The 24,706-nt window shown below is 46.7% G+C and overlaps 1 protein-coding gene across 2 annotated transcripts in view; it reads right to left on the bottom strand.

Annotated features, from left to right (window-relative positions):
- Positions 1-24,706, bottom strand: part of SETD2 (SET domain containing 2, histone lysine methyltransferase) — a 69,194-nt gene that overhangs the window by 36,452 nt on the left and 8,036 nt on the right. The window contains exons 2-8 of one of the 2 annotated variants that reach the window (XM_075144382.1): positions 16,843-16,858; positions 9,038-13,479; positions 6,672-6,803; positions 5,677-5,805; positions 2,025-2,148; positions 727-804; positions 323-420 (exon numbers count right to left, since the gene is read on the bottom strand). In XM_075144382.1, the coding sequence (XP_075000483.1) occupies positions 323-420; positions 727-804; positions 2,025-2,148; positions 5,677-5,805; positions 6,672-6,803; positions 9,038-13,479; positions 16,843-16,858 (5,019 nt within the window). Of the gene's footprint in view, positions 1-322; positions 421-726; positions 805-2,024; positions 2,149-5,676; positions 5,806-6,671; positions 6,804-9,037; positions 13,480-14,101; positions 14,147-16,842; positions 16,859-24,706 lie in introns of those variants that run through there. The other variant, XM_075144383.1, reaches the window with a different exon arrangement.

The raw sequence follows: 24,706 nt of genomic DNA on the forward strand, positions 1-24,706 counted from the left end.
GACAGAGGAAAGAAACAGTCAAGATAATTATCTGGGAAATTTCCACTGGGGAGAGAAGGTATGAAGTGGAACAAAAAGGTAATAAAGCGACACTGGAAAAGACATATTAAATCAACGGGAAATTCCTCTCCCAATCTCTTGTGTTAGAAATGGAGGAAACTTTATCCAGGTAGGTTTTTATATAGTTGAATTCCAGTTCATTAACAACTGCTCTGTTAGATGGGGCTTTGCAACGGTTTGTTTCGGAGCAGGATTTTTTCATTGCACCACCGCTCACAAAACCCCACTTCCAGCAGTTTAAGCAGAGAGAGCCGAAACGTACCCGTATCTCTGGAACTGGTAATCAAACGTCAGCTCTGAGCCCGATGGGACTAGTTTGGTGGTGAAAAATCCAACTCTGAGCTGCCCATTCACAGTCCACTACGGCAAGGAAAAAACAAGATGACAACAATTATTACAAAAGCCAGGCTTGACTCTGGTTTTGCTTTAAATTAACAAGACTAATCCTTCAAACAGCATCCCTGACAAATATAGAACTTGCTAACTGGATCAGCAGTACTTGCCCATTTCAAAGGTAGCTGTTTCCATTTCACTAAGTTACAACAACAGAAAAAAAAACCAAAACAAAGAGACATAAAGATAAAGGAGAAATGCTTTTCACTCTGGGCTTGCTAAGTCGCAAGGCAGTGGAAGTGAGAAGCCAGCAGCTTTGATCCAGCAGTTTACCTTTTGTGTCTCGCAGTTTGGTTCACAGCTGTGGTTCATAAAACGAGAGCAGTTTCCTTTCTGGGTAGCATCGATTATCTGAAAAGAAAAGAAACAACAAATAGAGCAAAATAGCCTCTCTCCCTCTGCACCAGGCAGAAATACGAAGCAGCACAGCTACGAACACCGCGCGTTTGAACACAACCCATGCAGAAGTCATCGCCCTTTCCCGCTCCAGCTATCAACTTTATTTGGTGTGGAGAACGGGTTTTATAATGATATTAAGTGTCCCCAAAAAAGAGAGCGCTAAACAACTGGTACATGGTTCTTAGTTTTCATTGCAGGTTAATACAGAGTTCTTCAGTTGGGCGGGGATCCTGAATTTTTAATATCTGTTTCTGACCCTCTGATAAGTGGCACCAAACGTCTCTGCCACACGCATCGTACTCGAATAGAAAGGTCGTCTCCTGGATCACTGCGTCCTCCTTTTTAGAACTGCAAACACTCCCCTGTGCCCCCTTGTGATCACATAACAATCTCACGGCAGCGAAAAAAATTGCTTACTTTAGGGGAAAAAAGAGGAAAAAAGCACTCAGAGTATTTTTAGCTCATTTACTGTAAAGCTACCCAGACCCAAAAAGTCTTGACAGAAGAGACAAGCAGAATATGGTAATAAATTTCTATTTATATAGTTTGTTCTCAGCAAGGCAGGGCCCGTTGCCCAAGGTAAGCAACACTGCGCTCCCTGTGTCGCAGCTCCGCGATCCCATAGAGCTGAAATAACTGCTAAGCAAAGATAAATAATTAAGAATTTCTGGTATATAAATATTTCAGTAATCCTGCACGTAGGGACTCCACCAGCTGAAAGTGGCCCAATTTCATGCAGCTCTGCGAGCAAGGGAAGTGAGGAAACGTGGTTTATTGGTACATTTTCTAGACGGGTTTACTTGGGCAGCCAAGAGTTTCGCTTGAAGCATCTCCCGGAGCTGGGACACAGACGCAGTTTCTCTCCCTCGGAGGTTTGCTCGTGTGGGAGGGATGGGCCGTGCTCCATCCCTTCCCTTGGGAAGACAATTCCTCCTCTCCAAGGACACTGGAATACAGTCAAGCTAGCAGACTTCTGTTAAACGAGCTTGAAACCGAGCAATGGGTTAAAAAAAAAAAATGTAAGGCATGACAACAGAGAGCCAGCCAAAGTTTCCTTTCCTTAGGAAAACATTTCCAATAGGTTCAGGACGTCGCTTAGTGGGTTCACAGGGAGTCGGTGCTAAGCCCAGCCAGCCTCCCCCAAAGCCAAGCACAGCAACCACACTGCTCACCTCGTCGTTCTTCAGGGCCATGAAATAATAGTGGATGTTCTTGTTCCGGGCATATTCCTTCACGCGAGCCTTGAACTCTTTGTGATCCAGCACTTCTCCGCAGTACTCCAGGACAAAAGTGTTGCTGCAATGCCCAAGAGGAAAAAAGCGTCACTCCACTTAGCCGCAAGCGAGAAACACCAAGGAACAGAAAATAACTGCTGCTGAGACGGGCTCTCTGAATACAACTTGCAGCCTGGTCATCCCGGTGGTGCAGCTACGATCATTATACGCCTTAATCTCAGGCAATTCTGATTAATTTTTTTTTTTTACACTATCACATGGGTAGGTGTATCACAGCGAAAAGCCCAGACACAAGAATAAAGCTCCCCTTCGAGCAGGGTTTATTCTGTAAAAGAACAAGACCTTGTGGGCGATGTGAAGAGGAAAATAAGGAGTATTAAGAGAAGGTGCTGGCAGGTGGGTTTCCTCAATTGAAATGGAAAGCCTGTCTACACCTTGCTGGTCTGGTGGGTGAAATGAGGGGTCAATAAAATATCCTTTTTAACCATAGGAGAGGTGAATTTAAAAGCAGAAATGGAAGAGAACAACTAGTTACCCCTGCAACCAGACACAAACCTCACAGATTGCGTTCTGCAGCACAGCCAGGCTTTAAACCCTCCAGTCTACCAAGACGCATTGTGAAACAGCTTTTCTTGATATCTGTCCTAAGTTTTCCCTTGCTTAATATCACCCTGAACCCTTCAACTCTTTCCTTGTGTTTAACCGGGAGAGCACCAGGAAAGCAAAAGCTCCTGCCCAGCTCCACCTGGACCTGTTTTGGGCAGGTATCACTCACCCCACTTCCTTCTCATCATTACTCCCACCCCCTCGCACAGTACCGTGGTGGCCTTCCAGCCCACATCTACAAATTATGCCCATCTTCTCCCACCTCTGTGGGAGGTTCTGGTACACTAATCTGCTCCTTCAGCTCATAACTCAGCCGTATCTTTCTCCTAGATGCCTCCCCAGCCTGCAGATACCAACACGAAGGTGTCAGCAATGGTCGTCTGATGACCTGCTGCTTAGTTGGGTTAGCTTCCCTCAAAGTCCTGACGGCGAAACTCCAAGCCTGGGAAACGGGTGCAGTGACAGGACAGCGAGGAGAGCCGAGCTAGAAATACCTTTGAACAAACCCACATCAGGTGGGACGGGTCATCTTCTGAGCGTGTAACCTCTCCACCCTTCGCTGGATTTGTGACAGTCCACAGACTGTCTTCTGCTGGGATGACAACCAAGAGAAGGTTGTCTTCTCCCAAGACAAGCCTTAGCTCCGCAGCAACGTTCTGCCAGTCTGCAAATCTCCCTCCAAACGACAGCTTTTCAGAATAGCAGACACAGAAACAAAAGCAATATTGCAGCCAGCCCCAGACTTCAGTCGCTGTATCAAGGGTTGAGGAACCGTATCCAAATCCCTCGACACCCAGGCCAATTGCTGCTGGATACTTTTGCTGCTCTTCTTGATTTATATACTCTCTTACCCAAGGTGGTCTTCGCACGGTTATCTCCTTCCCACCTTTCTCAACGTTCCTGATCCTAGCACACCTCGTAGACACGCTGCTTGCTATGGCGAGCTGTTCGCTATCAGCCATATCTTTACTACGACCTCCGTATCTTGTCTTCAAAAGAAATTCCTAAAACTTTAAATAAAACTGGACCTGATATTTCCACACGGGGCAGCAGCACTGCTTCAGTCCCCGTCACTACCGCTTCCCTGTGCACGCGTTATTCCAAAAACAACAGGACCCTGCTCTGGCAAAGGTTAGGTCCAGCAGCACCAGGTTATCTGGCAAATCTGGAAAATCTGGAGCCAGAAAACGCCACAACGCTCACCATCTTCTTCGATATAGTTGCTGTGCAACAGAACAGTGATGGAGAGCTTTCGCTTGCTTTAACAATCACTTATCACTGTTATCTTTTACATTAATACAGTGTGAAGGCGCTCTCAGTTAAACATATTGGGTTGAAAACGCAGAATTGTTTTCACCGCATTTTAGATAACTTGGCATACCTCTCTAAAGCAATCAAAACTCTTCCCCGTATCTTCCTGTGAATATCTATTCCATATAGCAGCAAAAAACTCTGCTGTAAGACCTACAGCTTTCTTAAGTGTCAGAAACATTGCCGGATTCCTCAGAACTCTTCGTCTTCAACAGAAGCAAAAAAAAAAAAAAAAAAATCAGAGTTTCCACAGAAACTCACTAAAATATCCAGAGTTACAGAAAATCTTTGCACAATTAAGTTCTAGGCAGATTGTCTTGAAGCTCAGCCTCTGGTGCACTTGAGACTGAACAGACTCATCATCCCCATCCCACAGCCTTTTCAGAGGGAAATCGGAGCCTGGCGAAACTCTGAGCGCACAGCACTGCTTCCCCGCGGCAAGACGCTCCAGCAATTTCTTCTACAAAGCCTGTTGTTCACCTGCAGCGCAGTGCGACTGGTTTCTGCTCACCCTGCGTGGATCTGAGAGGACACCCACGCCCGCACGACCTGCGCACAAAGGTGAGGTCTGAACCTGGGGGAGAAAAACCCACCCGGGACTTGCTAGCCATAGGAGCGTGGCAGTTCACCGCAGTTCACCTCCCGCCTTGCTCCCTTCTCCTAGCAAACCCCATCTTTGCCTCCTGCTCGTCCCGCTCCTCCTTGTGCTTCAGCCCCCAGCAGCTCTTCGAATGTCCTCGCTCCTCTCTCTTCTCTCATGGCCTCACCTAAAGCTCTTTTTACTGCTGGGAGTATGAGAAAGCACCAGCTCGGCAAGGCAGAAGGCAACCCCTTGACCTACCCGACCTAGCGAGAGGGCATTCCCACCTCCGACCTGCTCCTCGCACACACACCTATAGAGCAAAACGTACCCAGCACTGCTCTTCTCCCCAGCCACGCTCACTTTTTGAGTACAACAGTTTGAAACAGGACTGTAATTCCAAAAATACCGGCATCCATCCTGCTGCCAACGGGTTCAAGCACCGCACAACCCTTGCATTCAAGTCCCACCAGCTCCTCCGTGCCAGACAGTGTCGATAAAGGCACTGACCCAGGCACTACGGGCAAGTAACACCTGGCGTTAGTGAAAGAGAGACGAGTTAAACACAGACTCGTATCTGTAAGCGTGGCTGATGTCAAACCAGCACTTAGACGTACAGCCGTTAACTAACAACAGGCTAACGAGGCAGGAAAGATCCCCATGGGATCTTCATGTAGTCCAAAGGTGGGGAGGAGGAGGAAGGAGGACTCAAGAAGAGGGTAAGTCTTGCAGAGTTGGGAAGAGAAGAAGAAGAGACACAACCGGAGCGTGTGTTCCTCTGACACCTTGTAGTGCGGACCGAGAAAGGAGGGACGACAGATTAAACACAAGATGAAGCCACGGCAAGACTGTCAGAAACCCTAACGAGAAGAGATCAAAACCAGAGTGGGAGATCTGACACACAATTAGTGGATAAATACGTGTCGATAACTAAGAGGGACACCTGACAGAGGACCAGGACAGTATATAAAGCTGGAAGAACCTCAGCAAATCTACTAAGGTCAGTGACACTAAGAAAACGCAAGCAACTTATTTTCCCTTCAGGAGGGCGTAAAATAGCACAAGGTCATCATTCAAAGAGCAAAGGCTTACGATGGCAGATCTTTGGCAGCTCTCAGCCCCCAGCCTTTCTTCTCAGTGAGGATCACTTCAACATCTGCGTGTTGTTTCTTCTGGAAGCGCCTGTTGGAGCAGTAGTCGCCGTTTGGGCACCTGGAAGAACTAAGGGAAGGAAACGGAACAAATCAATTCCCAGCAGGATAACAGAAGCGGCTCAGATGGAAAATAGATACCAAGGAACCATAATAAATTCAGTGTAAAACCTTCAAACGTGTTTTGCTATAAAAAGCATAACCATCTGACTGTCAAGATGCAAATGCAGACAATCTATTTCTGGAAGGAAGATAAAAACATTTGGAATGCGAATGCCACTGTACTTCTATGTCATATCATCAAAATGGGATGAACTGGCCTCTTCTCCCCAAGAAGAGAAGTTTCTATGGGTTCTTCCCCCAAGATATCCCCTTCCCCTACATCTACTGCCTGGGCTATTAAATTAAAAACAAAGGGCAGGGCTTCTGCCGGGTAATTCCTCTCCTTCCACTCCAGCTGGTGACAATCCTCATGCCAGGGGATGAATCCCCCTAAGCGCCCTGTCCCCTGCCTCCCGCTCACATGGAGCTCCCTCTTCTCTCAGCCTCTTTCAGGAGGGAAAAGGAGACAACAGCCACAGCCTGGTGAGGCTCTGGGGAGAGGCAAGAGATGCAAAAGGAGACATGAGAGGAAATAAGGATCTCAAGTAGAGCTACATTGGCATTTCTGACTCCCTCCAACCACGCTTATGATGGACTAGAGTTAAGGCTGAGGAGCAGAAGACTCCAGGCATTTGTAGCAGGTTTTAACAGGAGGTTGCTAAGATCTAGCCTCCTGCAGAAGATCTAAGGTGAGACGCTGGTACGTAGGATCTGAAGATCACTCCACACCAGCCATGGCCACTGCCCAGGAAAGTCTGAATTCCTTTAGGGGCTTCCCAAGTCATCCCGTGGACAACACCACCCAGCCCTGGCAACTCATGAAACGCTACTTACCACTCTATCATGAGCAGGCGATTGAGACAGTCTTCTCCACAGGCAACCTCCCCCTGAGCTCGCTCTTCTTTGGAGAGGGGAGGGCATTCGCACAGCATTCGCTTAATATCCCGGTGAGATTTGTTCTTCTTCCTATTGAAGACAAGTCATTGAAATACAGGTTAGATAGCATCTGGGTAGAGAAATTATTCCTCAATCTTTATCAGCTGTTACTGGAGGAAATTAATTTGTTCTCTACAAACTGGGCATATGGATTGATTACCTTTGGACAACCACAGGAAGGTACAGGGGTAACCAAGGAGTAACTGGTTTGAGTGGGAGGTGATGTCTTTCTGATCACAATAGATGACTTCTCAGAAAGACATCCCAGGATATTTAACTCTTTTTTTTTCCCTTCTCCTCAATGTCCAAATTCCATTTTACTTCCAATGCAGATGCGCACATGCACACGCACCTACACCCAGAGGAAGGACTACAACTCCTTTATTTTGTCATATAAGTAAAGAAGCCAATTTCCAGAAAATTCAGTTCCTGATTTTTCTAGACAGAAGCCTTCTCACTACATAGTACCAGTTCTGAGGTTTAAATTAAAAGGATGAACTTCGATTAGCCTCTCGTGAAAGACTCTATTCTGTAACCATATATAATACTACGGAGACAATCTCCAGAGATCCCTTCCAACCTCAGCTGTTTGCAATATCCATTTGGTTTCGCTGATCCAAAGGCCAGGAGAAAACCTATATTCTAAAATATTAACATATAAACCGTTAGTTGAGCGCACATATCATTTTAAAACAGCTTTCTTTTAATAAAGCAAATTGGAGGGTTTAGCTACTTAAACCTCTGCTTACTGTCAGATAAGATGATGAAAAAACAAGAAAACCGTAGTTATAGAAAAGGTGGGGCATCAAAGGCATCTACTAATTGATATTTTAATTGCCATGAAATGATTAGGGAAATGCTTTGGAGCGTGGATTCCAGCAAGATAAAAAAAGGCACAAGAAAAAAAACCTGGATTGAAATAAATAGCAGGTTTTATCTGCAGATAAGTGGTTGGTATTCAGACTCTGAATCAAGAATATCTTTTAAAACACATTTATATAAAAAAAAAAAAAAACATCTTAGTGAACAAAAGACGTGGCAAAGCCTTGAGCGTTAAGGCCCCAACACGGGTTTGAACTGGCCCATGTGAAGCTTCCCCCGAGCGGGTGCCGCGGCCGGTGCCCTCGCTGCTGGCGAGCGCCGGCGCTTGGTACCCAAAGGGTCGGCAGGAACGCCGTTACTCAACCACCCTTGAGGAATCACGAGATGAAAAAGGACCATGAAGTTAAACGCAATGGCAAGATTTTAAATAGGCATAAATCATCGGAAGGCTTTACCACAGCCCGTGCCAGGAACAAGAACTCGTCAGGAGCTCTCACCTATGCCTTAAAGCCAGAGCCAGTATTTTTTTGGCAAGGACGAAGCTAGTTGAGCCCTGAAGCTAATACACTTACTAATCATCCCTAAAGCTCAGAAATAGATTATTTTATTTTCCAGGGATCATATCCTGTTCAACCTTCCCATGCAAAAGGGAAAAGGATAACCCACAGCCAACAGCTACCCTCTGATATTTCAAATTACAGTCTGTTAGATCTAAAATAACTCATCAGAGATGACAAATCATTACATGCAAGCAACCAAGGCCTCTGGAAACACACATTGTTTGTCGAAAACCTTTCCCACACCCAGGCAGATTTCCCTGTTTCTTCAGAGAGGGAGCGAGCTGGCATTTGGGGACACTAAACAGACAAGAACTGGCAAGCCAGAGGTGATGCTGCTACACTGCTCTGGGCTCTAATGTAGCTGCACCGAGTCCAAATGAACGGTGGACAATAGAGAAGAAAGCAAAAAGCTTGGAGAAAAATTAATTACTCTTACAAATTACCACGGGTACAAGAATAACAAGAATTACTTGGCGCTGATGCCTGTAATCCCACGTGTGCAAGTCCTGCCCGGTACCCAAATCAACACTAGACAAAGGGGATGCTGCAAGACGGCTGAGAAGAGGCTATAAATAAATCATCCTCGCCCACACCCTCCAATCTTCCACCTCTTCTCATCACCAGGGCCCGTCTGGGCCCAACCAGGGTCTTCTGTTTAGGAGGAGACACCCAGGGGGGTTAAACACTTGCCCAGCATCGTCTCCTCTATGAGCAGCTTTGCCAGACACAGGGAATGTGACAACCCTCCCTCCCTCCCTCCCTCCCTCCCTCCAAGTGACGCCAATTTGGCCATAAAAATAAAGCTATCACAGAATCAAATACAAGTTAAAATCTAAAACTGCTATAGGCAAGGGGAAAAAAAAGGGTAAAAAAATCAGTTACCTTTCTGTCAAGTACACATTCTCCTCAATAAGGTCGAAGTAACAGGGCATCTTTCCTTGCTTGGCAAACTCCTTCCAGCGCTGGGGGTCTCTGAAGTCGTCCATGATGCACAACCGACCGACCATGGAGGAGTCCTGCAGCGCCGACTCCACTTGCTCTCCCTCCGGTTTCACCTTCTTCTTCTCCCTCGAGTCCACGTCGCTCTCAGAGTCACTCTCCAACTCCGGGCGTCTTTTTTTTGGTGGACCTCGTTCTTTCGCATCGTTTTTTTCCAAAACCTTCACCTCCTCCTTCTTCTCCCCACCAGGCACCGGCTCCTTGGTCGAATTGCTGCTGATCTCGTGTGCCTGCACCGAGCCTGTTTCTTTCTGCCCGGGCACCTGGCATTTACTCGAGGGGCTGGGAAAATGAGGCTTACAGTCATCATCCCAATGGTCATCCTCTTCGTACTCCTCGTGATCCTCCGTTAGAGAATCTGGTACTTGCCCTTGGATTCGTTCGTAATTAACTGCAGACGGTCTGCTAGCAGACCTCGCATCCCAATAACCGTTGCCTTGCCAGTAACTCTGAGAGCCGCTGTAGGCTCCCGAGCCCGGCTGGTAAACGTAGCCCGAGTAGACCCCAAAGCTGCTATCTGGCTGCTGGTAGGTGCTACTGGGCTTCTCCGTCTGGGAAAAGTCCCAGCCCAAACCACCTAGATCCTCTGTCGTATGAAAACCATCCAGCCTGGAGAAGTCTCCAAGCCCAGACTGGTTAAGCCCACCCTTCCCTTGCCTACTGTCGGGCTTGGAAGAGCTCATCTGGTGTCGGGATTTATCGGCGCTTTCAAAACTCTCCGGCAGACAAAATGGCTGCTCGTCTGGTCGACCGATTGGTCTACCAATGGACATCAGCTCCTTCAACGTTATTCTCTCGTCCGGGTTGGGTTTGCCATGGGAGTCTGCCGTCAGGTCTGCCTGACTCGTGCTGTCAACACCGTCGCTCTGAGGCTGGCACGGATCCGGCCGCAGCTCCTCCATCTCCTTCCTGCTGAGCTCGGTAGAAGTTGCCGGACTCTTCTCCATCCCTCTAGGAGAACATCTGCTCTCTACTTGTGGACCACCTTTACTCGCCATACTCTCCAATCTCTCTTCATAGTAGGGTCTACTGGGCTCCGGTCGCTCATCGTCCCAATGGTCGGAGAAGCGCCTGTTGCCCTGGCTGCTCCGAGAGGAGCCGGGGCTGCTCTCCTCCATCGCGATGGTCGAGTTCTTTGGTACGACCACAACAGACTGGAGCCGTTTCCGTGGCGCGCCGTCATCAGAATCCGAATCCTCCGTGTCACTGTCTTCGCTGCCCCCCTCGCTGTCGCTCTCCCCCGTGTCGGAGTAATCGTCGTGGCCAGTGGGAACAAATTCAGCGGCATTGCCACTGCTGTCGCACGTCGGGGCTTGAGTTACCGTCTCCATTTCTTCTGCAGTGACAATGACATCGCAAGAGGGAAACAAGGCGTCTGGAAAAGCCGAAGCCACCAAGGGCTCATTTCCCTCGTCCTTCTCGGCCAATACGCTGGGACACCGAATTCTCAAATCATCCGGCCCAACTCCCTCGGTGGAAACAGCACTTTCTTCCACGACCTCTCCGCCACGGTGCTCCAGCGGCACTTCCGAATAGTACGAATGTTCATCCTTGAACGATGGCTTGCATTTCGCCGAACCAAGATCAACGTGCTGAGTATCCAACTCGAGCATCTCTTCGGCTTCTGAATGCAGCAGCAGCTCCTGGCGTCCATCTGGCGGTGGCACGTCCCATTTGGAAGAGACGCTTTCCTCCGGCACGGGATGGTCCGACCTGAGCCTCGGGGAACAGCCATCCTGGGAGGGATCCCTGCTCGAGCTCTCCACTGCCAGGCTAATTTTATGGGAAGGATGCCCGTGCTCATCGTCACAGGCAGACTTTGAGTGGTGATCCTCCGTGCTCTCATAATCGCACGTAACAGTCTGCGGCTCTACCTGCACGTCCAGGAAAGTCTCGGACGTAACTTTTAAATCTGCTGGTTCTGCTTCGATTTCAACTTCCGAATGATACAAAGCAGGGGTGGCATCGTCTGAAATGTAGCAAAAAACTGGTTCTTTGGTTTTGTCGCACGGAGTCGCCTGATCATCCAGCTTCTTAAGTACAGTTTTAGTATGATCTACATTCACGACGGGCAAAGGGATGGCTTCTCCTTGCTGTTGCGGGACCGGAGCCTCCGCTTGCCTAAACAGACTGTTGCATTCGCTGGACTGGACCCGAGAATCGTCCGGCTCTTGCTCTTGAGACACACACGTGCTCTCAAACCCGTTAGATGGCAACGGATACGACGGACTCGTCTTCACGACAGGCGACGCTTCTGACCGACACAGGCTATCGTCAGAAGACGCGGCGACATCCTCTGGTTTGGAGGCACTGGAAGTGGCCAAACCATCAGCCCTACCCTCCGGGGACCCATTTACACTCAACTCCACGGGGAAACACGTTCTTAACTGATCATGCTTTATCTTTAATAAAGTTTCTTGTTCCTTAACACTGTCGTGGCGTTCGTTTCCTGTAAGCTCCTCGGACTCTGAGTTAGCAAAACCCGCTTTCGATTCGTCTGCCTTTTTAAAAGCGGGCGAATCGTTTAACTGGTTTAATGGAGAAAGTGTCTTTTCCCTTTCAAATTTTTTCGCAATGGACACCCTGATCTCATTGCTTTTTAGACAAGAGGTCTCTAAATCTAGAGAATTAGACTGCTGTTTTATTTCTTCGATCGATTCTGTACAACAGAAAGAACTCTTAAATTTATCAGGCTTTGGTGCGGGGGTCTTTGAAGGGGTGGACTTATAACGGGAGGAATTCACATTACTGTCGGGCTTAGAATGGGATGTCCCCTTTCGATAGCCTAGCTCGTCAAGGGGAGAGCACCTTTTGGTTACTTCACTTTCTGAAGTCCTTTTTGAATCTCTATCTGCTTTCGAAGAAGACCTTCCTCTCCTCTCCACGTCGGCATGAGACGACTCTACTTTGCTGTCCCTGTCCGACTTAGAGTAAGAAGTCCTCGAGTCTCTGTAGGAGGAGGAGGAGTGGGATGATGTACGCCTGGAGTCGCTCGATCTGGAATGTGTCCTCCTGTACTCGTCCTCCGAGTCCGAGCTGTCTCGCGCCCTGCTGTCCGCATACGAACGGGAATATCTCGACCTTTCCCTGTACGGGGAGCTCCGATGGTATCTGCGGTCGGATTCGTAGTAATGCGAACGCTCCGACCTCGAGTAGGAAGAGCTGGTTCGGGAGCCCCGATCAGATCGGGAACGGGAATGAGACCGGCTTCGCCTTCTCTCTCTGTCTGATCGAGAGCGGGAGGACGCATACCGTGAATCTCTCTCTGATTTTGAATAGCTCGAGTACTTCTCATCCCTGTCCGACTTGGAGCGCGAGGAGGACTTCCCCAGGTCGTCACCTCTGAGGGACGCAGAGCTTCTTCTGGGATCTCTCTCCTTTTCCGTACTGGATATCTTCAGCTCGTGTGATCGCTGGCTGGAGGAGGTCCTCACCGAATCTTCGTCAGACTCAGAGCCCAGCAGCGTGCCGTCGGACTGGGAGAACTTCCTCTTCGACCCCTGCCTCCGGGAGCAGAGGGGAGCACCCTTCGAGCCGTCGGAAACCTCATCCTCCTTCCCAATATGGGAATCTTCCTTCTGCGGAGTTATTTCCGTCTGCTCAGGCGTGTTTTGATTTACACGTTCTTCCGAACCGCGCGATACTGCATCCTGCTTGACGCCCGGCTCCAAAGCCTCCTTAGGCACCGCGTGGCACGGCTCCTTCGGAGCGGGGACTTCAGCTTCCACGGGCGGCGACAGCAACAGCGTCGACATCAGCGTCACCGGCAGTTGTGGCAAGGCTGCCGCTGCGGGAACCGGCATCGATGCTGCTGGCGACACCGTCGGCGGAGGGGGAGGCGGCGGAGGCGGTGGCGTTGAGGGAAAGTCCGCGGCCAAGGCCACCGGTTCCGTTACCGGTGCCACAGCCGGCGGCGGTGGCGGTAGCGTTGCTGCTGTAGCTGGCGGCGGTTTTGCTGTGACATTAAGTAAATGTTTTTTAAAATGGATCTTCCCTAATTCTACCTTCGGTTTTGGAGGTGAAGACTCCTCAGCTGAACCAGCGGCATCCCCCAGGTCCATTTTGCTTTTGGGGTTAAAGTCAGTCTGAAGGGGTACTGCTGGGGAGTTCTGAGTTTCATTTTGTTTCTCGTTTCCGAGACCAGTCAGAAATCTATTCGGTAAGGTTTTCTTGGTTAAACTAAAGCTGAAAGACACCTTTTGTCTTCCTTGCTCCTCAAGGTTAACCTTTGTTTTGGTGCCTTTGGGCAAAAAGCGACTCGAAGCAACACCTTTGAACACGGGGCCTTTGATAAAGCCAGCTTTCTGCACGGTTTCAGGCTTGCCCTGCAAAAGAGAAAGAAGATGCAGTTAGAGGAATTGTTTTTTTGGGTTTTTAACTCTGTTCTACCGGCACACTGAACAATTTTCTTTTACCTGGTGAATTTTTCATGACAATAAAAATAGAAATTGATACCCTGGGCTGGAGTCTGGGATAGCACAGCCGCGCTGCCTTCTGTGCCTGGCTCTCTCTTGAACAGAATCAATTACCCAGTCGCTTCCAGTTTGGAGCAAAACCTCCTTCGGGGTTTGGACTGAGACTTTTTAACTGACTTATTGATGACCAAACTGAGAGTCCTTTTTTCATCTAATTCTTAGGGTTTTTAGAAAGAGATAGAGTTCAACACATAAAATTAATTGAAGAGAGAGCACCATTTTATTTGTGCTGCTTCTGTGGTCCCAGGCTACAAAATATCCTGCATTTTTAAGCTTTAAATGTGTTTGCTTTCACGTCCCAGGAGACTGCACCTGGACACTTTTGGTTTCAGCATGAACCAGACTACCCAGAAATACAGCAGCAGTTTTAAGCCCCGTCCTTTCCCACCTCTTGCCAACAGCCTTCTCTCACTCATTAGTAATTCCTAATAAGTTTCCAGGCTCAGACATAGATCAGTATTAATATAACAACCTCCAAGAATTCCCACCAGGACCCAGTCATGCGTGATGACTCCGTCACCTCCAGGCCAACCGACGGCGATATGCTCCATGTCCATCTCACCAGAAGCTATCTGCTGTCTCCTGCCCAGGATCTCGCTCACCACCTTGCAGCGAGGACCACGCTACAGCAAGTCTGTTCGTTTCCGATGCTAATGAGCTGAAAGTCATCTTCTCTAGGACATTAAGAGCTCAGGATCTCCAGCAAGAAAGCTGCTGTGACAGCACTTGCAACTGAACCCTGGCTTTGGAAATGGAGCAAGTCTAGAGCAACAAAGCTCCTTCAACATGGGAACCTCTCACCTCACAGGATGCATTTATCCAAGCCCAAGGTTAGCAATTTTCAGAGCATAAAGCACCGTACGTTTACCCGTCTTAGCATTTCTCCAACTACTTTAAAGCTTAGGGCTCGTCTGCGCAAAAGCTGTGTCACAGGAGTGCAATCCCTCAAGATGAATGTTGTGGCACCGTGGTAAAAGGGTGTTGCTGTCAATAGTCTCTATCCCCACAAATCCAAATTGCATTAGTGTAATTACACTTTGTGTGAGAAGCCTAACTCCAATGGAAACAGTTGTAGCTGTATAAAAACTGTACAGAGCTGGGTTTTACTCCCATAACTGCTGCATGAACACATCTTTGGCAGCAGCAGCGGTTTCCTGCAACCCACTGTGAATTATTACGTACTTTGTTATCCTTTAACTTTTGTAAAACAATGCATAGCTGCCCAGGCTAAAGGCACCATAGTAAATTATTAAATAAGATGTTGGTGGAATGGAAACCCCATCTCATTCTATTTGCGCCCTTGGACATCATATATACAAAAATGTCCTCTTTTTTGATGAAATACGTGAGGTTTTATTTTAACTGTGAAAACCACGTCACAGTCTACACGTGACTAGTCTTGCCTACCCAAGACATGCACACATTTGATCTTCACCAGCAGATGATTAGCTGCAAAAAATGGGTGCAAAAAATAAAAAGCACTCCTTTTAAATGGGTGTTATTTATATGGGTGCCATTTCATGGATGCTTTTAAACAAATGCCATGGCTAAAAGGGCACCCAAACAGTGACCTTGGAAAAAAGTGCATGTCCATACACTTGCCCAGCTCTGAAACACGCTCCTCTCTCCACAACTATCTCACAATCATCTCCAGAAAGTCATGCTGAAAATACTATCCCTGTTTCCAAAAGAATCCACACATCCGAAGTGACCCAGAGACTAATACACAAGTGTATATAAATTAATTCACGGAAACATATGGGACAAAATTAAGTGTTCAGCCCAAATTTCTCTATGTCTGAATGCTACTTAGACCACCCTCCCGTAGGACGCCGGGCTCAGCCTCCCGAAGGAAACATCATTTTGTGGGTTTGCTGGATCAATTATTACCCCTATCTGACCAGAAATTCATACCTTTTTACCCCTGACCTGTGTATATGTCTTGGGACAATGGAAAAGCAAGAGATCAGGTTCCTATTCATCCATATCCTGATGTCTAAGGGAAGAACTCTCCACAAATCTGAATCCAAATTCTTATCGGGGATTGGATTCACCTATTATGCCAATTATATATAAAAAAATAATTTGTATATAAATAAATATAGTAAAAATATAGTAAATACAGTGCATCAGCATTCAAGAGTTTTCTTTCTTGCTAGAACTTTTGTGAAATTATTTTATGTGCAAAATTCACAGTTATGAAAATGTGTCAATGTTTTGATCAAAATCTTTCTAACTTCAAGCACAACAGATCTGAAATCTGAGCTCACAAGTGAATAATGGGGCTTGGATACACCCACCTTTACACAAAACACAGGACCTGAAGGCAAAAAAGGAGCTGCTAAGCTTCTATTCTTCCCCTTTTCAGCGTCTATTCAGCAGAGATGATACATGAACAAATGTTTCACCCTCATGTGCTCACCCTTCCAGGGATTTTTTTCCTTAAATAACACCAAGTTTAAGAAAACATGACTTACAGAATTTTAAACATACTCCACAGGTAGCCTTTGAAATTTAATAGGTAGCAATTACTGGCAAAAGCTCTCTAGTAGAAGAGGAGTTCTCCTTCCTTTAATGTTTTACAGAAAGGGAACGTTCCCCAAAACTTTGCTGTGGGTATTCTGCAGAAAGAAAAAGGCGATAGAAGTTCACTCTGCATATTCAGCAGAGGTACACAATTACTGAAGCAGCAGTGCTCCTGCAGCTCTCGATTCACTGGGAACACAGGGAGGTCACACAGTATTCTCACCAGCACAACCAGAGCAGATACGGTTCTGCAGCATCAAAAATTATTAGCAGCAGTCATTCCTATGCCAGGATATTATAAACTGTTCCAGTCCCTGGACGTTTTCTCGTTTCCCCTTAAATTCACTGAGTCACAGACAGCCAAACTAATTTTTTTCACAGATTAAGTCCTTAAGTAATGATCTTCTCCCGGTGCAGAAAGCAGCATCTACCTACACGGAATGACTCAAGGGCATCGTCATGCTCTGCTATCGTGTCCCTGTGTGTAGATGGCAGAAGAGGTACTGAAGGTGGTTCCCTTCTCTCCTGGATTTAACCACTGAACTAGAGGCGCCCCAGAATAACATCCGTTTGCTTTATCTGGACCCTCAGTCTGTCTCGACTCAAGAAATCTATAGGTCAGGCTAACCAGGTTGGACTAACGCATGTCGTAGGAGCTACATCAAGAAAGGAATCAGTTTTACTCACCTCATTTTCTTCTTCTCTATTGCAATCCAGCCGAGAAAACATGCAAAAGAGAACATAAAAAGAAGGTGTAAACATCAGGCAGAAACAAGAAACGTAACGTTAGATCTCTGGCACTGCAAACGGGACGGACCCAGGGACACGGAGCGAGGGTAACACTACCCTACAAATAATCCTGCTGTAAGAGAGGTCCCTACCAACATCACCCATCGGCCAACCAGACACACCAACCACCTCTGAAGGGGAGCACGGCATAGTTTTGAAGCTCAATAATTTCAGCGCTGAAAATTCTACATGGACTTTGACAGAGCAAACATTTTTTGAGCAAACTGCTGCCTTGGTGTTGTCTCTGAGGGTCTGCAAACCAGCCAGAACCTTATTTCAACAGATACGGCAGAGCACTGCAGCTATAAAAATCTTGAAAATGAGATGTAGAAAGCTGAATTTGCTTTTCTTTCAATTTTAGTATTTTCCTTAGCAGCACAGAAACAGTGAAAGTATCTGCCTCTCTCACCGCCAGAAATTAAAGATACTTAAGAACAGCTTATTGCTGTATGACCTGCTATGGATCTGTGGCCCTGGCTATTTACCACGATGCTTAGAATTAATTAATCAGTACTCTGGAAGCTAGCCCCTCGACAACGAACTAATTTGGAGCATTACCTTAATCCCAACCCAACCTGCCAATGCTGAGCCAACGGGAAAGTCCAACTTTTCTTTGCTTCCCTAAGTTCTTCACTCCAATACCACGAGCAAAGCAGTTTCTCCTACAAGGAAGGAGAAGGCAAAAGAACACGACTGCTCTCTTCTTGCTCTGCCCAATACCTGGGAGAGCTTCAGCGAGTTTCTCAGCCCCCAAAGGAAAACTACAGAAGCAGATGCAGAAGTTTCAGCGGTTACCGATACACCTTAACCGAGATGTCAGCAGCTCATCTGGTTTATCTGTTATTTCCTCTACTGGAAGTCCAAAAGCATTCTCCAGTGCTCTAACCTTTACGTTTGCATGCAGCCAGCCTTCTCCCTATCTACCTTACAGACACAGGGGAAGTTTTCATCTGGACCTTTAGTAAATTTTATCAGCTTTTGAGTCATAGTTCGACACTGTTGTGGTGACACAGTGAAAGATTTCTTGCAAAAAAGATTCACAGATTTCACTTCAAACATCAGCTAATCGAGAAGTATCAGTTTCTGGAAAAGAAAGCCAAAGCTTTCGGTTTCTGCGTAACCCAGGCAGGGACCCGACGCGGTGACGGCACGGCAAGAACCACCTATTTCCCCATTTAAACCATCGCCAACAGAGAATTAGGAGCAACCCGCTAGAAAGACCTACGACCAGCAGTAATATACTCCTGCCTCTACGAAAGCTCACGTCCAATTGATAAAGCTTATTAACAGGTTATAAATTCTTCTTACAGCAGCAAGAACAGGGTTTGTTTTCATTGAGGAAACAGGAGTCGTGAGTTTAAACAAGCTGTGGAGTACACGAGGGCAGGTATGTGATTTAACGGGGTTAAGCAAGCCATGAATTCAAAACACAGCTGATGCAGAGGAGGTCAGAAGCCCTCTAAGAACAGCACTTTGACACAAATTAGTGCCTAAAAGGAGGTTTCATCTTTAGGATCACAGAAAGTGGAGTTTTAGACTTCTGGGACACCGACATTGTTGATAGGCACGTATTTTGAGTGTTAAACGCAAGCGTTTACATGGGGTGAGAACTGAGGTCCAGTGTAGCCAAGACCCAACAAGACCCAACATTGGACTCAATGAGCCTAAGAGTCTTTTCCAACCTAAATGATTCTATGATTCTATGAAGATTTTCAATACATCCACAACCAGACGAGTTGTGATACCGCACAGAATAAGAATAAACAGATGAAAGCTGGTGGTCCTAAACCAAAAATAACTGCCTCTTTATACATAAGAACAGATTTAATAACTATATATTGGGATACAGGAAATGAAGTTTAGTATTTATAATAAATACCCTGCTGTAAGAGTAAAGTAACTAATTCCTCTTAACAATCCATTTTTGCTCTTGCCGCTGAAACGTGGCATAAAACCAGTGTTAAGCTAAAATGCTGGCGAGCACACAAAGTAGAGGTCTCCAAAAACCGAAAGCTAAGAATAAAATTTTCCCTTCCAAGAGGGCATGCCTACAAAACAGCAGGAATCACGGCACGATCCGGGCCAGCTCTAAGCTCACGTCCTGCTCAAAGCTTGCAGCCACAGCAGCAGATTTCTTGGACAAGACGCCGGGTTGGTAGCGCAGCCTCAGCATCTGCCACCTCAAAAGAGCCGCTCCACGAAGGCAGACGGCAGAGCATGGGGGGTCAAAGCAGGCAAGAAAACTGCAATACACTGAAGGGGAAAAAAGATAGTTGAGATCCTTCAAAAGCCAGAGAAAATCTTGCAGGAGAAAATGAGCTGCATAAGGAAACGGATGATCTTGCTGCTCTAAAGCCACCTGGTAGCGAGACTTGTCTGCTCTTAGGAGGGGAAATTGCTAAAATTTGAGTAGCGTAAAGGGTGGCAAGTGAGAAACGAAAATATCAAAAGATAGAAAACAGTTAAGAAGGGACCAAACAGGAGAAGATGTTGCATGAATTTAACTGGCTGTTTGAAATAAAATATGTAAGAATGAAGTAGATATGACATTACTGATAATGTATCTTGTATAGTCCTAGATGTCTATACGAACAACTTAATTTCTACTGGACAGAGAAGTATTTCTTCTCAGAGAGGGAACAGTAGCATTCCCCCTCTGCAGCGGTATTTCAGCCAGTGCTGTCCCTCCTGAATTACCCTCCATCACCAGCTAAAGCAGCCGTCGGCAGCAGAAAGTCATCCCACCTCGCTACGGGTGCCCTCGCGCAGGTTAACCTTAATAAAGGAGGTAGCTGGCTTGGGTTATGGATCACATTTCCATTCACAGCCTCTTCCTTCATCCCAGATCAAAAAAATATAAATAGATTTCTAAAATTAGTGAACGCATTGCTGTTCGCTCAAAAACCTTTTGCCAAATTCCTCCCACGCTGGGTTTGAAGTTACATAAAATCCCCACGTTACAAGCCTGAGGAAGAAGCTGGCACACAGGAGACCCGGCACAACAAGAGCGTACGCGAGCTGGGGATCCATCCAAACACACAACCCGTAGGTTTTCCAGCAGGTTTCCAGCCCCAGGGGTTTAGAGCAATCCCACTTGTTTCCCTCCGGCTGCACCTTGCTATCTGCAGGTACATAAAAGGAAGACTGTTATTAAAATCAGCGTTCAATTCATGCACTCAGTGGCTCATTTCTGTGAATGTCAAGAGAAAGGGCTTGTTAAAACCCAAAATAAAACTCAAAGCAAAACTGAAGACCTCCACAAACAAGTGGTTAATAAATTAAAAAAAAAAAAAAAAACAGGGAACTGTACCATCTTTTATTTATCTACAGCAGCCCTGTGTATTAGTATTTAAAAAAAATAAAAATCAGTCTGCCCCGAAAGTAAAATTTAGAAGAGCAGTTTTGCCAGTCGATCTGGCAACTAATGACAAGTATCGGTCAGGTTACAGGAAGATGTGCTTGCACACACCCCACAAATGCACAACTGCACCCAACAGCAACCACGGCAGCAAGTAAATCCCAAATCCCCATGCTGCACAGAGGAGTTTGTATCTGCAGGAAAGGTTTTTTTAAGGCTATGGACCCACATTTCTACCAAAATTCTTTATATAAATTTATCGATGGCCTTATATAGCATTCTTTTGCCATGTTTTTATTCCTTCAGCTTTCCTATTCATGGAAACGTCCCAGGTTTGTCACGGGCATGTTAATCAAAAATAAGGTTGTATTTTAATTCTGAGGTTCAGCAGCTCCAGCATTTCTTAGATGCTTAAACAGCTTGACATGAATGAGACTCCTCTCCTTTTTAAAATGTAATCCACATTGTAATCTGAACTACACGCAGGCTTTGCTTATGCTAAAAAAGCAAGCAAAAAAAATGCCTTCAGGCTTCTGAAGTCTAAATGACAAATGCTGGTCTGCATTAAGACAAAACTTGAAGAGCCTCACCTCCCATATGTCCTCTATTTTTTTTTTTTTTCATTTTCTTCTTCTTAAGAGAGAAAAATCTGGAAGCCTAAAGCTCTTCTTATCTAAAATCTGCAAGACTAACAACCCTGCAAGCCTAAAAAGCCCCATCCCCAGGCACTCGGCACACCTTGCTTTAAGCTGACGATGGGGTATTGTGCAGGCATTAGCATAGGTCCATCTCAAAGCCTACCTGCCTCGGCAATTACCTTTTTTTCTGAAAAAAGGAAACAAAATGCAAAACCTCAGCACTCAACCGGAGGAAATCCCAACCTCCAGATTGTTTTGCTTAGACCAGGTTAGCCAGAAATGTCCTGCCAGCGTGGGGATGCGGATGGACTTCCATAGCTGCTCACGGATCCACCGACCTTCCTCCACAACACCAGGGCGAAGCAAACCAGAAGGCAACACAACAAATTAACACCTCAGGTGGAAATTTGCAGTTCCAGCAAGATCCTGAAGCCAAAAAAAGGAAATATCTAGGGAGATTTCACCGCTGCCCAGCCAATGGAGGGCTGCACCTCTGGGCTTCTGCCACCACCGTGCCCCATGATGCTGCAGATGAAGTTCCCTCGCTGTTGCTCTCATTCAGCTCCTGCCATCCTCGACACCGAATGATTTGATAAAATACTTACAGGTCTGAAGTGCTACTGCCCACTCGGTTTATTAGTCTCTAAGTGGCCAGCTAGAGATAAAAAACAAGGACAAATGTGCAGCGGTCCCTATGATTAACTGAAATACGGTGCTAAATTGCTGTGAAATCTTTTGTACAGAGCACTGTGCTTTTAATACCCAAATGTGTCCCTGCTCCCAAAAATACTGCACCGCAACCGGATAATGTACAACCAGAAAAAAAACCCAGGGAAGTTAATAGACAATCCTGCTCCTTCCCCCAAAAAGCCACGGACAGAGGAAGGGCTAAAGCACACCCAGGAGAGGGGAAAAAAATCACTAACAGTATCAAACATCTTATTTAAACAGAAGCTTGAAACCAAGCCAAGCTCTCCAGAAAATGAGGTCAAGGTAGCTGTAAGCATATACCTGTCCCTGCAGCACAGCCCCCAAATCCAGCTCTCCCATCCCCTGCTTTCCTAAATCAGCATTTGCTGGTTCATACAGACATTTTCTCTGGGTTTGGAGTTGTAAGTTTGGAGCAGAAGACATTTCTCCTGTGCTGAAATATGAAAGAACTGAAAGAACTGAACACACCAGGAAAACAAGTAGCTGAATATACTGAAAATAAATATTTCTTCTTTCTTTACAAAAATGATAAGGGCTGCATAGTCACAAGTATGCCAGAAAGGGATTTTTCTTTTAACATAGATTATGGGTTCCTGGTGTATGGAGTCACCTGTAATCATCGGTGACCGCTCCCTCCTAGTACACCCCGCTGAAATGAACTTTATAAATCAAGAAAAACCCCAGACACGAGCCATTTCAACAGCAGGCATGAAGAAGATTAAGAAACTCAACTGCTGTAGCTTCCACTTCAGGCCAGCCCGGGGTCCCGTTTCTCATCAGGCTGGAGGAGAGCCACCAAGAACAGATTCAAGAGGCATTACAATACAATATGGAAAACTTATAGCGCTATAAATTTTTACTATGAGCATTTACACTCCATTCTCCACAGCTGGGGAAAATATAGGCTAAAAAAAAAAAAATGGCATGAGCTAAAATGCCTGTTCTCTGCCAGCTGGCAGCGCCGGCAAAGGGACTTCTGCCCAAGCTATGAATTAAGCCCCGGGTCCAGCGGAGCCCATGCAGACCCTTCCCCGGGCAGGTCCACCCGACAGCAACCAAACCTTAAAGAGAAGGGGAAAAAATAAAGGGGGAAAAGGATGATTTTTGAAAACAATTTGCTTTTGCTGCTGCTCCTCTTGCAAAGGAAAGTGGGTCAGAGAAAACAGACATTGGCAGGAGCACGTGAAATGCCACAGGTTGAGGTTTTGGACGTTTTTTTGGCCAAAGCTTCATTTACTAACTATTTAGCTATCTGTGTGTTAATAATATCACCATTTTAGAGAAGCTAGGATCTTCTGCTTCACGAAAAAGACCTGATTAAGAAGAAAACAATTTCCAATGGTCTCCAGTCTTCTGCTCCAATAAAAGTATCGCAGGACCCTGCTCCTTCCCCAAAACTGCCCGGAAATTTCCAAACTCACCACCACGCACATGGCTCCCTTCTGCTAAGTGCCAGGGCACATCTAAAGAAGAAATCAAGTTTGAAATCGTGACAGCAATCATCATAAGCAATGCTGTTCCCATGGCAGCCCGGCAAGGGATTTACCGACACGGCACCGACATGGCGAGAGAAAGGATGAGGACAGAGGAGGGGCACGGAAGAGCGACGGTGCCAAAAAGGGAGGGCACAAACCCACAGCTTAACTCGAAACCACGGCTTCTGGCTCAGTACCATGGGAGCATCAGTCCTTGGAAAGCTTCCTCCTCCTCCTCTCGGAGCAGGGAAGGAGAGATTTCATCAGCAGCTTTTAGAGTTAGCATCCTCCCATCAATAAAATTTAAATGGGATCATTTTTCAGGTAATCCCTGCCTCAAAATCACGTCCTTTTGACATGATCGGGCACAAACAGCAACAAAAGGAAATGTTTCACGCATACAAGGTACTCTTAAACTGCATTTTCCCCACCTGATGCAATTAACTCCTAAAACGCGTGCACACCCCTGAGCCGTCTGTCCGTCCAGGGCTGCAGCTGCCCCTGGGGAAGGATGAGGCTGGATCTAACACGCATGCAGTTTATCACCTCCGGCACGCAAGCAGGGGAAGATGCAGGACGGTTTGACATCGCTCATCTCCCGGCGGGATGGACGGACAGGGGTTGCACAAAGAAAGCCAAAAACCACATTAAAACCCAACAGTCCACGGCAGCTTTACAAACCGGCGCGGCGCACTCCCGGCATCAGAGCACACCACTGCTGCGGCGTGCAAGGCAAGGTCGTTACTTCACTAATCATCTTCACCACCTCATTGAACAATTTCTAACAACACAGAAGGCTAAAATTAAAACCTCCTTCCTACAGCCAGGGTTAGGCCAGGCTTAAAAGCTCGGGGTCAGCTCCTAGCTCTGCAACAGCCTGTGTGCAACCTGAACAAGTCACTAAGGTGCTTACCCCCATTCCCAACTTTTTTTTATCTGCTCCACCCCCGCATCCCACTTTTATTTATTTCCAGGTTCTTCAGGCCACGGACATTTTAAAACATCTATGAACAGTGTTTGCAGCAGCAAGACCCTGACGCTGGTTTAAGCGGAGGCACTACCACAACACAACCAAGCAACAAAGCATTTCTTATACCAGCACAAAACCGCTTTTAGGACTCGCTAAGCTTGTGTTATACATCCCGGCTACCCCCTCCGCATGCCCTGGGGATACCAACCCCGCAAGCCAACATTGCTTGCCACAGGAGAAGCGGCAAATATCTTCTAACGCTCTGCTGCAGATTTATAGTAAATACCCTCCGAGATCATTAACAAAAGGAGAGAAAGCAAGCGCCAGCCTTCCGCAAAACTCCCTCTCGCGTACGGCGTCTGCCGTCGTAATCCGGTGGGGACGGTCACGTTTGCCTCCACTGCGGCGGCACAGCATCTGCAGGCGCTGCCAGGTTATGCACTGGTAACGTTTCTAGGCTCGGAGGGAAGAGGAATTAGTGGAACTAGTAGGAAAAAACAGTTTGGTTTTAATTTTGCTAAAATCCCCATCCCATGCAATCACCGGGCTGCACTGAAAAAGTTCAGCATGTGCTGAACTAAACTGCTCTAATTAAGTTAAAAGATGTTCA

The sequence above is a fragment of the Calonectris borealis genome, chromosome 2 (assembly GCF_964195595.1).
Source record: "Calonectris borealis chromosome 2, bCalBor7.hap1.2, whole genome shotgun sequence".
Lineage (NCBI taxonomy): Eukaryota > Metazoa > Chordata > Aves > Procellariiformes > Procellariidae > Calonectris > Calonectris borealis.